Below are 12355 nucleotides of genomic sequence, written 5' to 3'. Positions count from 1 at the left end.
GCAGAACAATTCTTGGTGGTAGTAACAGAGCAGCCTATGCTGGTAGCATCGGGAATCATTAATCCAATCACCCATATCTCTGACTACAGGTATTGGGCCAGGGACCGCGCTGTCTTAGCTTGTCTTGCTGTGATCATTCTCTGATTTCATTGCAGTGACTATTCTGTGACTATGAACCTTTGAACCTATAGGCCCTCCAGCATATTGGCCTCTACTTGTCTCTCTCCATCAACGCTTTTTTGTCTTCATTTCCTTCACTATCCAGTTCACATTTTATAGCCCATCATTTCAATAACTCGCCAATAACCTAACTCATCTTGCCCCATTCTCTTTGTTGGTACCTGTTTGGCAAACTCCAGATCAGGATGAACTCATATTTCTGCTTCCTTCACCCTTACCGTGGGCTTCTGAGTGTTGCTGAAGAAAATGGTACAACTGGACAGATGAGTGCCACAATAAATTTGTGGTCATCAATGTCAACTAGACCGTCAGTACTGCCCAGCAGCCTTTTACTAGGCTTCTCCGATTAATGCGCTTTTCCTCTGCAGAAATTCTTTCAAATCTCTTCTACTCTCTGCAAACCTGTAGCCTCCCTTCACTCTTAGGAGGTGACCTTACCTCCAACCACACAGAGAAAGTGAAGAGCCATCAGATCGGAACTCCCTCAACTTCCTACTATCAAGTGTTTGTACTTTTCTGCATCTAGACCTGATTTCTCTTCCTTTCTGCTTGTTACGGGAGAAGAGATGTCTTTCTTCCTGCAGAAGGGCCATCGCTCCATCTGTGCTCTGCCTCTTCTCACTTTCACCTTCCCAGGAACTTGACTTATCTTTTCCCTCTCTTGTCTCAGCTGCTTCTCTCTCTCCACTGGATCCTTCCCTCGGGATTTCAGCATGCTCAAGTCCCTCCCATCTCACAGCAAGCAGCTAGACAGTAACCTCCCCCAGCTGCGCCCCTGTCACACTGGTGCCTCTTCGCTGAAGTCACACTTCTCAGAGGCATTATCTGCCCTCACTGCCTCCGTTTCCTCATTTCCCACATTTCCCCAACCCACCTCACTTCGCTTTTACCCTTAAGATTTAAAATAAATACCAATAGAGTAGACACTGGAGGTAGAGCTCCCAATACAGTAGAGGAGAAAAAAGGAAATCCAGTGAATATAGAAAAACTAAGGAAAAGAGAAAACACAAAACAATATGCAGACATAAGTAAGCATGCCAGGAATTACAGTGAACGTAACAGGGTCAACTCTTTGTGGTGTGATCTCTTTACCTAATGTTCTAGAAAAGCAAAAGTGTGGTATCAGAGAGGGGGGCATTGACAGCAGTGGGGCACAGGGAACTTTTTGACATGAAATGTTTTATATATTTACATTGTAGTCATGTTTCATGACTTTATACATTTGTCACAGCTCATCTTTTATACAGAAATTTGGTGAATTTCATTGTGTGTTATTTATACCACAATGAAGCTGACAAACAGTTTAATAGAAGCATCATACTATACTACTTGGCTTTCAGTGAGTTAGTACTTATAAGTCATAATTATATAAACAATAGTTTTTAACTGAAAATTTGATTATATTACATTAGGAAGAGGAGAAGTGGGGCTGAGGGCTATAAAAGATCATAATTAGCCATAGTAGGAAATTGAGAGGATGTCCAAGACCGATGAACCAAGAATTATCAAATATGAGAAGAGAAGGCTAAAAGAAATGGCTCTGGGGAGCAGGCGTGAGGTCTGGAAGGGTGGTACAGGAGACTGGTAGTTTTTGATAGTAGCCTATGAGAGTTACTGGACATGTTTGACCATGTGCATATGTCATTTTAATAAAAATTAATTTAATAATCGGGGACTATGAATTGCTAGAAATAACTATAGAAAGACCAGAAATGGGCACTGAACCCAGCTGAGTTGAGAGAGGAACAGAAGCTCTGATACGATGGATGGCTTTTTCTGGGCTGTAATGTCTAAGCTGAATTAAGAGTTCACCAAAGGATTCTTTCTGAATGTAATTGATGATTAAGGATGTTTCCTCTCTCTTGTAACTCTGTTAAAAGTCAACTAGTGCTTCCAAGAGATTATATTGATTTACTTGCATTTTCTAGGTTTATATTTATGCCAGTGGTGAAAAGATGATATATATATAACTCTTAAAAAGCATGGCTGGTCTATCTTGTACAATCATAATGTTGAATGAGTGTTGATAGGATATTCTCTTCTTGTTTCTGTTTTATGGCTTATCACTCAGTGCTACTCTGTGTTTTTCAAATTGAGATGATAAATTGTTTTATGTGTTTTTTTGTTTTGTTTTGTTTTGTTTTTGTATGGAGTTAACTTGGCCTTCTGGTTGTATACCTGATTTAATTTTGAGCCGAGTGTTTTAAAAATCAGAAAGTAGTAACAGATAAAAATGACTAACCTTGAGTCAGGCTTTGCATGAGACTGGCAAATGGAGTCATCTTTAAGGTTGCCTTTAAGAGATTTCTGATCAAAAATTTTTAAACAAGTTTTCATCACGTAGGTAGGACAACATAGGTGTGACTTACTTTACAAATAAAAGGTATCCCCTTCTTTTGCTAATTTGTCCTGCTCGTCTTCAGCTATTTTTAAGCAGCTAATGGGGAAAAGATGTTGTGTTTATTTGTGATTCAGTGTTTTCACAAAGACAGCCAGGAATTTTATATGTGTAGGAATGTAGACAAAACTAGACAAGGGCAGGAACAATCGGAGCTGGTGAAAAAGCGTTTGTTAGGCAGCTCTACCTGGACCCTCACGTGCAGAACTTGCAGGTGAACAAGGTCTGCTCTTCATTGCAGTTGTAGGCTAGTGTGAGACAAGGTGACATGTTTGCTTCAAGAACAGCACTGAGGATGAATGAAGTGGCTACTAGGTCCTGGAGGCAAGCAGGGCTTTCAGTAGTTCTTGCTTGGGCATGGTAAGCTGAGCAGGGAATCGGGCAAGAATTGATTAGAGGTATACCAGAAGTTCGGAGCTGATTGGTCAGTTGGCTGAGTTCTACACCCAGCAAATGAAAGTATGAACATGAAAAGTTTCGAGAAATAGAACCATGCTCATGAGGTTGTTTGTCTTGGCACGAAAGTCTTTTTAATAAAGCAGTTCTAGACTATGATGTCATTTCAACTAAACAAATAACACTCTTAGAGGAGTAATGGCCGGTGGGGCTCCTATCTACATACCATTTGTATTTTTAAATCATAAGCATATGCCTGAAGCTGAGCAGAACATTTCATTTTAAATAGTTATATTCCCTCTGGCAAAAGGAGCTCAAGCGCAATAGAAATTATAAATAGAACCCAAACTTTAAAATTGTGTAGTGCGATGTATTTTCATTGAAGATGAGTCATTAATGAAAATTATTCCCAGTGTTTTAAACTGCCCTTTTATAATTGAATTAGCATTGACATCTTGCAACCTTTTTCTTAGCATACATCTGTGGATGGATATACTGAACCGCACATCCAGCCTACCAAATCGAGTAGCAGACAGAACATCCCTCGGTGTAGAAACTCCATTACGTCCGCAGCAGACGAACAGCCTCACATTGGGAATTACCGTTTACAAAAAACAATAGGGAAGGGGAACTTTGCCAAAGTGAAATTGGCAAGGCATGTTCTAACTGGGAGAGAGGTAAGTTTTTAAGATGCCTTTTAATACTTACTTGGATTAGAACATTTACCTCTCCGAAGTCTTGTTGAAAAGCGTTCCCAAAGCTGATGCTGGGCATTCATGACAGTTGTAATATGGGATATGTGTGAATGGAATGTGCCGAGTAGAGCTGTATCATTGCATGAAAAGTTGACCTTTAATGTTTAGAAAAGAATCATTCCTACATTTTAGCATCTCAGAGATGGAGTCTGATGCAAATGAACTTTTCTCAGACTTCTGTCTTTCGTTAGTGGTTTCTGTAAATACTTCAGACTGCTACTCAACCTGAGGAACAAGGCTAGGATAAAGTCTTTTATTAAACTCTAGAGGCCTGATGCACAAAATTCATGCAAGACTTTGGCCCCTGCCGCCGTGATGGCCATCTCTGCCTCAGCCCCTGCCTGCCGTGGCTTTGTCCGGAAGGAAGGACATCTGGAAGGACGTCCGGTCTAATTAGAATATTATGCTTTTATTATTATAGATTAGGTATAAATGTGTAGAAAGCAACTCACTCATTTTTATCTACTTAGAGACCACATTAAGTGTTGTGATACAGATGTTTTATAAGAAAATTGGGTTTCTAAAATCCCATGTGCTTTAAATTATGTGTATTTGTATAGCAAAAATGTATATCTGCACTAATAAAAGAGAAACATGGTAATTGGCGTACGACCGCTACCCTTCTGATTGGCTAATCAGCGTATCCTTATGCAAATTAACTGTCAGCCAAGATGGCGGCCGGCAGCCATGCACTGAAGCGAGCAGGGAGGCTTCCTTGCTCCAGTGACTACAGACTCCAACTTTCCCCGCCTGACTTGCAGGCCTCTCAGCTGGCAGTTTGAAACATTCTAACAAATATAGCCGGCTGGGATCTCAGAGCTGAAGTTATACATTGTTTCGATTATAGAACGCTCAGCAGTGGAAGCCTCAGAGCTAGAGCCAGAGCTAAAGCTGGCCCAGAAGAAAAAAAAAAAAAAGAAAAAAGGAGCGGTTGGGAGCTTCCCGCCAGCCTGAAAGCAGTCAAAACCGCCAGCCTGAAAGCAGCCCTCAGCCCCTCACCCAGACTGGCCAGGCACTCCAGTGGGGACCCCCACCCTGAAGGGTGTGTGACCAGCTGCAAACAGCCCTCAGCCCCTCATCCAGGCTGGCCAGGCACCCCAGTGGGGACCCCCACCCTGATCCAGGACACCCTTCAGGGCAAACCAGCCAGCCCCCAGGCCTCTATCCTATATAGTAAAAGGGTAATATGCCTCCCAGCACCGGGATCAGCGGAGCAGTGAGGCCTCCTGGCACCAGATCAGCGTGACAGGGGGCAGCGCCCAAACCCCCTGATCGCCCTGCGGCTCTGTGTGTGACAGGGGGTGGAGCCCCAACCTCCTGATCGGCCCTGCTCTGTGTGTGACAGGGTGCGGCGCCCCAACCCCCCCCCCCCCCCCCACGGGCCCTGCTCTGTGACAGGGTAGAGCCATAACCTCCCCATCGGCCCTGCCCTGAGTGTGACAGTGGTGGCGCCCAAACCCCCTGATCCACCCTGCTCTGTGTGTGACAGGGGGCGGTGCCCCAACTCCCCTATCAGCCCTACTCTGTGCGTGACGGGGCGGTGCCCCAACTCCCCTATCAGCCCTGCTCTGTGCGTGACAGGGGGGAGCTCCCCAACCCCCTGATGGGCCCTGCTCTGTGCGTGACGGGGGGGGGGGGGGGTGGGGGGCGAGGGGGAGGGCAGTGCCCCAACCCCCTGATTGGCCCTGCTCTGTGAGTGACAGGGGGCAGCGCCCCAACCCCCTGATCGGCCCTGCTCTGTGCGTGACGGGGTGGCACCACAACCTCCCCATCGACCCTGCCTTAAGTGTGACAGGGGGCGGTGCCCCAACCCCCCAATCAGCCCTACCCTGAGCGTGACTGAGGGTGGCATCACAACCTCCCAATCCGCCCTGCTCTGTGCATGACAGGGGGCGGCGCCCCAACTCCCCAATCAGCCCTGCTCTGAGCCCGACCAGGGGCTGCACCTAGGGATTGGGCCTGCCCTCTGCCACCCGGGAGCAGGCCTAAGCCAGCAGGTCATTATCTCCTGAGGGGTCCCAGACTGCGAGAGGGCACAGGCCGGGCTGAGGGACCCCCCCTTCCCCCCCGAGTGCACAAATTTTTGTGCACCGGGCCTCTAGTATTTAATAATTATTGTTAATATTAATGTCTTTAGTAATTTCTATGTTCAAGATTGAGAACAGTTAAACATCTAACTTTCTACATAACATAATATTTACTGGATCCAGTTAGGACATTGTGAGGAATCTGTCATAAAATGTTTTTGATAAGTTTTGATTTTGCTCTATGCCTAATATTATTGTCACTTCCAGTTGAATTTAGTCCTCCCTGTCCATTCTGACCCATGAGCTGTTCAAGTACATTCTATGTTAGGCAGAGACTTAGAGGACATTCAGATCCACTTTGCTGGTCTGCTATCACTAAGCGTGGGCGACCATTTTCTCTACCCACCTCGTCATTTTATTCACATAGTACTTACGTTACTGAAAGTCTATAAGCCCCTCCCCTCTGATATTTGTAACTTACCAAGATCATGAGTGAAAGATTGAGATGTAGATGATTTTTATTTTTAAAGAGGAAACTTGGAAGTAATAACACAAGTGTAATTTCATTGACTCAGAATCAAATGGGTTAAAGATGTGGTCAATGGTATATATTCTAAGGCTGCCAAATTATCAAAACTTTGCCATCCAATTATGTGAACACTAAATTATTTCTAGTTAGAAATGAAAGAACAGATGTTTTCTTTCTAAGATTTTATTCATTAAAATATGTATTCTCAAATACAGTTTAATGATTCTCTTTTTTAGGTTGCTGTGAAAATAATAGATAAAACTCAGCTAAATCCTACCAGTCTACAAAAGGTCTGTAATTATTTTAATAGTAAATAATTAGAATGTGAGTTTCTTAATTAATATTTGAGTTCTGTAAAGCCAGATATCCTAAATTTTCAACTAGGTGCAATATTGCATTTCATTAATCTATGAAAAAAAGACATAATGTAAAACATTTATATTTAAATAATATTTTTGAAGTAGTTGTTTGAAAAATATCTACTACTCAAATGCATGTACCATATAAAAGGAAGTAATGTATTTAATTCAGTAGAATAAAACTTGGCTTAAAATATTGGAAGTATTCAGGATTCTGCTTTGTTAAACATCTATGGATGAGTTAATATTCTCCTTAAGTGGGTTTCCTTTTATAGCTTTACTTGCTTTTCTTCCTTCTTCTACAAGAACTAGTGTTTCTGCTAACTTACAGGAAAAGATATGAACATTTCTTTAAAAAGTGGAAATATAAGAAAACGGGAGGGCGGGGGGGATAAAAAGCAGTTAGGATGGGGATTGCCCTGTGAACCTGGTAGGTGTTTCATGTTGCTTTATTACTTGCTTATGTGGGAAAACTTGCTCAGATGCACATTTTTAAAATGTGTACTTTAAAAGCGAAGCAGATATTTTAATATTTCTGCCATATATATATTCATTTTGTATAGTGATCATATCCGTTGTGATTTTTATTTGAATATATAGGGATCACAGTCATATATGTACCAGTAAATGTTACATAAATGACCTTGGATTCCTAAAACAGAGAATCTTATAAGAAATGTTTAATATGGTGTGTTTAATTACACCTGCTGATTCTAACATTAAATTAAAAATTGGGGCCTGTGCCCTGACTGCTGTTGCTCCATGGATAGAGCATTGGCCCATGCACTGAAGGGTCACGGGTTCGATTCCTGGTCAAGGGCATGTACCCGGGTTGCAGGTTCAATCCCCAGCCCCGGTCGGAGCACATGCAGGAGGCAGCCAATTAATGTGTCTCTCTCATGGATGTTTCTCTTTCTCTCTGTCTCACCCCCCACCCTCCCACTCTCTCAAAGTCAGTGGAAAAAATATCTTTGGGTTAGGATTAAAAAATAAATAAAAGTTGTCCTGGAAACCAAGTCTCAGCAGAGTTAGAGATGGGATGAGAAACAAATGGCTTCTTAGTTCATTACCAGGATCCTGTGGTGTGTTGTAAGCAGATGCGTTTCTTTGATTCTCTGCTTCAGTGTTCTTTTCTAACAGGAATGTATCTACCTGTTTTCTTTGACAGTTGTTTCGAGAAGTACGAATAATGAAGATATTGAATCACCCTAACATAGGTATGAATTGTATACATGAATAATGAAGTGTTTTCTTTCATTTGAGTATTATTTGCAAAGATACAATTTTAAGGATGTTTTATATAAATAGAAGAAAGATGGTAACTAGAAACCTGAGGGTGACCTGAGAAAGTGATACTTTGGGTAAAAATAGATTATAAAGAAGTTAGCTGAAGGCTACTGCTTGTTACTACCTTGCTGTCTTCTGTTTTCCCCTAAAATGAGGGATATGACTTGGGGTTGATCCATATACAGTACATGTTTTTTTTTGTATCTCTGTACTCAGTCTTCCTCAAGAGAGATTGCATGCCATTTAGATACTTATAAAAATAAATTCCAAATAATTTGATAATACTCATTATAGCTTTCTCATAGTTTACAGGCAAAATAATTAATTTGAATTAAAAACTAGAGCTGGTTTCAATTTTAGTGGATTTATTTCTATAAATTCTGGGTTTCCCCTATATTTACAAATAAGTGTATTGATTGCATGTATTACATGAAGTTACTAGATTTTAAGAAGGAGAAAGCAATTCTTTTTTTAATCTGTTTTTAAAACACTTGTTTCTTGCACATTTAAAAATCTTATGTTTACTAGAAATATTCATATGATTATTTGTGGTGTGTAATTTCAACTACATAAATCTGATAATTTAGTAGTTTTTTAACCACAAACTTTTATAGTATCACATATTGATAGAATTTTTCTTATTTCTGTACTAAAGATTATTTAATGTTTTATGAGAGGCCCATTATAACATAGTATCTTTTAAAGCTTTATTTAAAATTTATTGTTGTAAAAAAATTTTTACTATGATTTTAAGATTTTTCCTTTCATTACCTTATTCTGATTAGAAAAGGTAATGATTCTTTAATGCCAGAAACTTAACTTTCTTTTGACCTAGCAGACAGTTCCCAATCACTTTATGGTAAGTAGTGTTCTTCCTCAAGAGTAATAATTCTTAAGAGAATTTTAAATTTTAAAATTGTAATTAATATTCTTTAATAAACATTCAAATTTTCCACTGGCTTAGTGTTACCTTTCATTTCATTAAAACATACCCAGCCACACAATTGTGACTCAGTGGTTGAGCATAGACCCATGAACCAGGAGGTAGCTGGTTTGATTCTCAGTCGGGGCACATGCCTGGGTTGTGGGCTCAATCCCCAGTAGGGGCGTGCAAGAGGCAGCTGATTGATGTTTCTCTCTCATCGATGTTTCTACCTCTCCTCCCTTCCTCTCTCTAAATCAATTAAAACATGTTTTTTTAAAAAATATAACCAATACATGCTAACAATTACAGAGGTATATTTCTAATTTCTTTTCCAGTAAAATTGTTTGAAGTTATTGAAACAGAGAAGACCCTCTATCTAGTCATGGAATACGCAAGTGGGGGTAAGGATGTGGGGCTTGAAAAATTCTCTTTGGTGAGACATAGGATTGTCCACACCTCAAGATTATGTCTTTATTGCTGTTAATGAACTTACAGTTTTATTAAAATGCCTTTACATGATACCTTAAGGAAAATTCAGTGTTTGCTGACTTGTTAACCCTACATTTAAAAGTTGGGTTTGGGGCTCATTTTAAAATTACTTAGGGACATTTTTAAAACTAAATTTGCATTGTTATCTATGAATGATTTGATTCTCTTATCTAAATAGTATTATTATATGTCATGTTATTATGATGACTAGAAGCTGGAAATCTCAAATTCAGAATGTGTTTAATAAAGACTATGGCAAAAGAATATTCTAGGCCAAATGTTTATTTCTCTGATTGTTCACATATGAAAGATTCTCAGTATATGTTCATTTTCAAAATAATCCATAAAATGTTTGAATTTACACAAGTATTGATCTATATATTCTAAAAGCTGAAAGGTTGAATTGACAGGGAAATAGTAAGATGCATTTGTAGTAGAATGTAAAGTGTATTTTGACTACATAGGTATACCAGAAGTTATAGGAATGATTTTTAAACACGGATATATATAGAAAACCATTTTTGTCTGCCTTTCCCTCAAGTGAGAGATACGCTGGCTGAAAACCTCAGTTCCGTTAGGCGTAGGACTCAGCGTTCTCAGAAACAGGTTTAAAGTGTATGGAGTAAATCATTCAATAAGTAGAAAAGGAATACTTGAAGGTTTTAAGAGCTCAGAAAATTGAAGAAGAGGGAGGGCATCTCTAAGTATTTAAAGCACTTTAGCTAATTAACTCTTTTGCTAATCAATAGAAAACCAGTGTTGAGTCCTTTTAGCTGATAAAGTACATAGATTTTCCTGGTGATTCAGATTTGATGTAGCTAGAACAGAGAGGATTAATTCTAGTTTATAAAACATCTAAATTATGTATTTTTATACTGTCTCTTAGATTTCAAAAATTTTTTACTGCAAATATTAAATATATTTTAATTGCATTTTCAGTTTTTTTTATGGAGATTGAAAGTTTTAATAGATTTGGTTGTTTACAAAGCTTTTTTTTCCCATCCTGAAGATATTTCAGTGTAGATTTTTTTACTTTACCTGGAAAACCAATGTTGTTAATGTTTTATTATTTTTGGATTTTAAACAGTTATTCTGCCATGCAAATTTGCATAAAGTGAAGGTCTACAATAAAATTAACAAACCTATAAAAAACACATAACGAACTATTACTCTATTTTTCCATCCTTCAGTTAGATTTATATAACATTTTGTCAGCGTGGGAACCCTGAGCATTATTTTTAGTTGTTAGACCTTTTTTTTTTTTTTTCATTTTAGTCATCTAAAGTCCAAAAATAGTGGCTAAACATGCTTTGATAGGAGAAATTATAGGCTGCTAACAATCTGTGAACATCATTCTGTTTTAAACACAAGTGGCATTAATATATATACTGTGTTAACAATGAATGGTAAGTACAGTCAACTCTCTATTGGTGCTAATGAAGGGGACCGAGGGCTGGGGTGATGGGGAGCACAGTTGGCGGGGTGTTGTGGTGGAGAGACGATGTACTGGAGTTCAGCCCCAACCAAGTGGTCCCTCACTCAGTTCTCATTCCTAGGGCTCGATTTTCTTCGGTCTTGCCAGTCAGCAATCTTGTAACAAAACCATCATGGTTCTGGCAGTAAATCTAGAATCCTTTTCTTGCCCTTTTGATCTATAAATGGCAAAGCTCCTCTGGAAAATACAACTCTTCATATTTTCCGCTGAAATGTCCAGATATTTTAGGATTGAGTCTAACATGCACAGAGAAATCTAACATGGACAAGAAGAGTGGGGTCAGACAGCTGCCTCTTGGCCACGAGTAGATCAGTTGATTTTGGTTCCCTGATGGGACAAAAAATTTCCAGTGATGGGAAGGCAGGGAACTCCCTTACGATTTGGTCCAAAAGAGCCTATTAAAAGTAGGTGTCAGGGCTGCTCTGGGATGGTGTGTTTATTCCTCCTTTCCCTCACACAAACAACATTGATTAAATGTTGACTACGTATTAGGTAATATTCTGGGTGCTGCGGACACATGGGTGAGCAAAGACTAAGTCCCTGCCCTCAAGATTACATTCTAGTTGGGGAAGCAAACCATAAACAAACAATATAATAAGCGAAGGACTGAGCCATGCCAACATTTGGGGCCTGAGTGTTCCAGGCAGAACTAAGAGTAGTCCCAAGTTTTGAACTCTTGTGTGTATCTTTCCCAGCCTCAACTCATGTATCTAGAATTATCTACTATGATGGGTCAACTAGAGCATCCATTCATTTCTCTGTTTTCATCATCCCATTTAATCATTTAAGTAATATGCTGCCTGACATTGTAGGTGACTTAGTTTCATCTGACGTACACCATTACATATTTGATTTTTAATATTTCACATCCTAGGATTGATATTGCATATACATGTATATGTAATATATCTGTATACCTAGATATAAACCTATAATTTATTGAGTGCTTACTGTATGCCAGTCACTGTGCTAAGCACATGCATTATTTCATTTAATCCTCACAAAAGCCATGTGAGATAGGCAATAGATAGAAACTGGGTCTTAAGGAAGTCACCCAATAGCTACTTTGGGGCCAAACCAAGATTCATACCAAAATTGGTCTGATTCTGAAATCTAAGTTTTAACCACTTTGCTGTAGTTTATAAGAACTCTTTAAGCTATTGTGTGAGTTTTTAATATGCATATATATCTATATGGTATAAATTATAATTAAAAGGACACAAAAATAATTTCTTCTTCATACGGAGATATTTTATTTTAAATATTGTAACTAAATATTGAGGTTTTTCTTTGACTGTTATTGAGCAGAAAAAAATAAAAGTCACAAACACATCAAGTGATAGAGCTAAGAGAAAATCTCTACAGTTTCTAGTTGTCTTTAAGTTATTTCAACAGGTGTGTATTGTCTATCCACTTTGTGTTCTGTCATGAAGCTGGGGATACAAAGAAAGTATGGCTATGACGATGGTGCTCAAGTAGTCTGAAGCTCATGTAGGGTAATAGGAGATGCACAAA

The 12355-nt window shown here is 39.3% G+C and overlaps 1 protein-coding gene across 5 annotated transcripts in view; it reads left to right on the top strand.

The window, feature by feature from the left end:
- Positions 1-12355, top strand: part of MARK1 (microtubule affinity regulating kinase 1) — a 57834-nt gene that overhangs the window by 20714 nt on the left and 24765 nt on the right. For all 5 annotated transcript variants that reach the window (XM_070401060.1, XM_070401059.1, XM_070401063.1 and 2 more), the window contains exons 2-5: positions 3448-3651; positions 6522-6575; positions 7813-7861; positions 9192-9257. In XM_070401060.1, coding sequence (XP_070257161.1) covers positions 3448-3651; positions 6522-6575; positions 7813-7861; positions 9192-9257 — 373 coding nt within the window. The remainder of the gene's footprint in view (positions 1-3447; positions 3652-6521; positions 6576-7812; positions 7862-9191; positions 9258-12355) is intronic.

The sequence above is a fragment of the Myotis yumanensis genome, unplaced genomic scaffold (genome assembly GCF_028538775.1).
Source record: "Myotis yumanensis isolate MYYU_CA2020_CCGP unplaced genomic scaffold, mMyoYum1.0.hap1 SCAF_22, whole genome shotgun sequence".
Taxonomy (NCBI): domain Eukaryota; kingdom Metazoa; phylum Chordata; class Mammalia; order Chiroptera; family Vespertilionidae; genus Myotis; species Myotis yumanensis.
The sequence above is the reverse complement of the archived record's forward strand: the minus strand, read 5'-3'. Positions and strand labels throughout refer to the sequence as shown.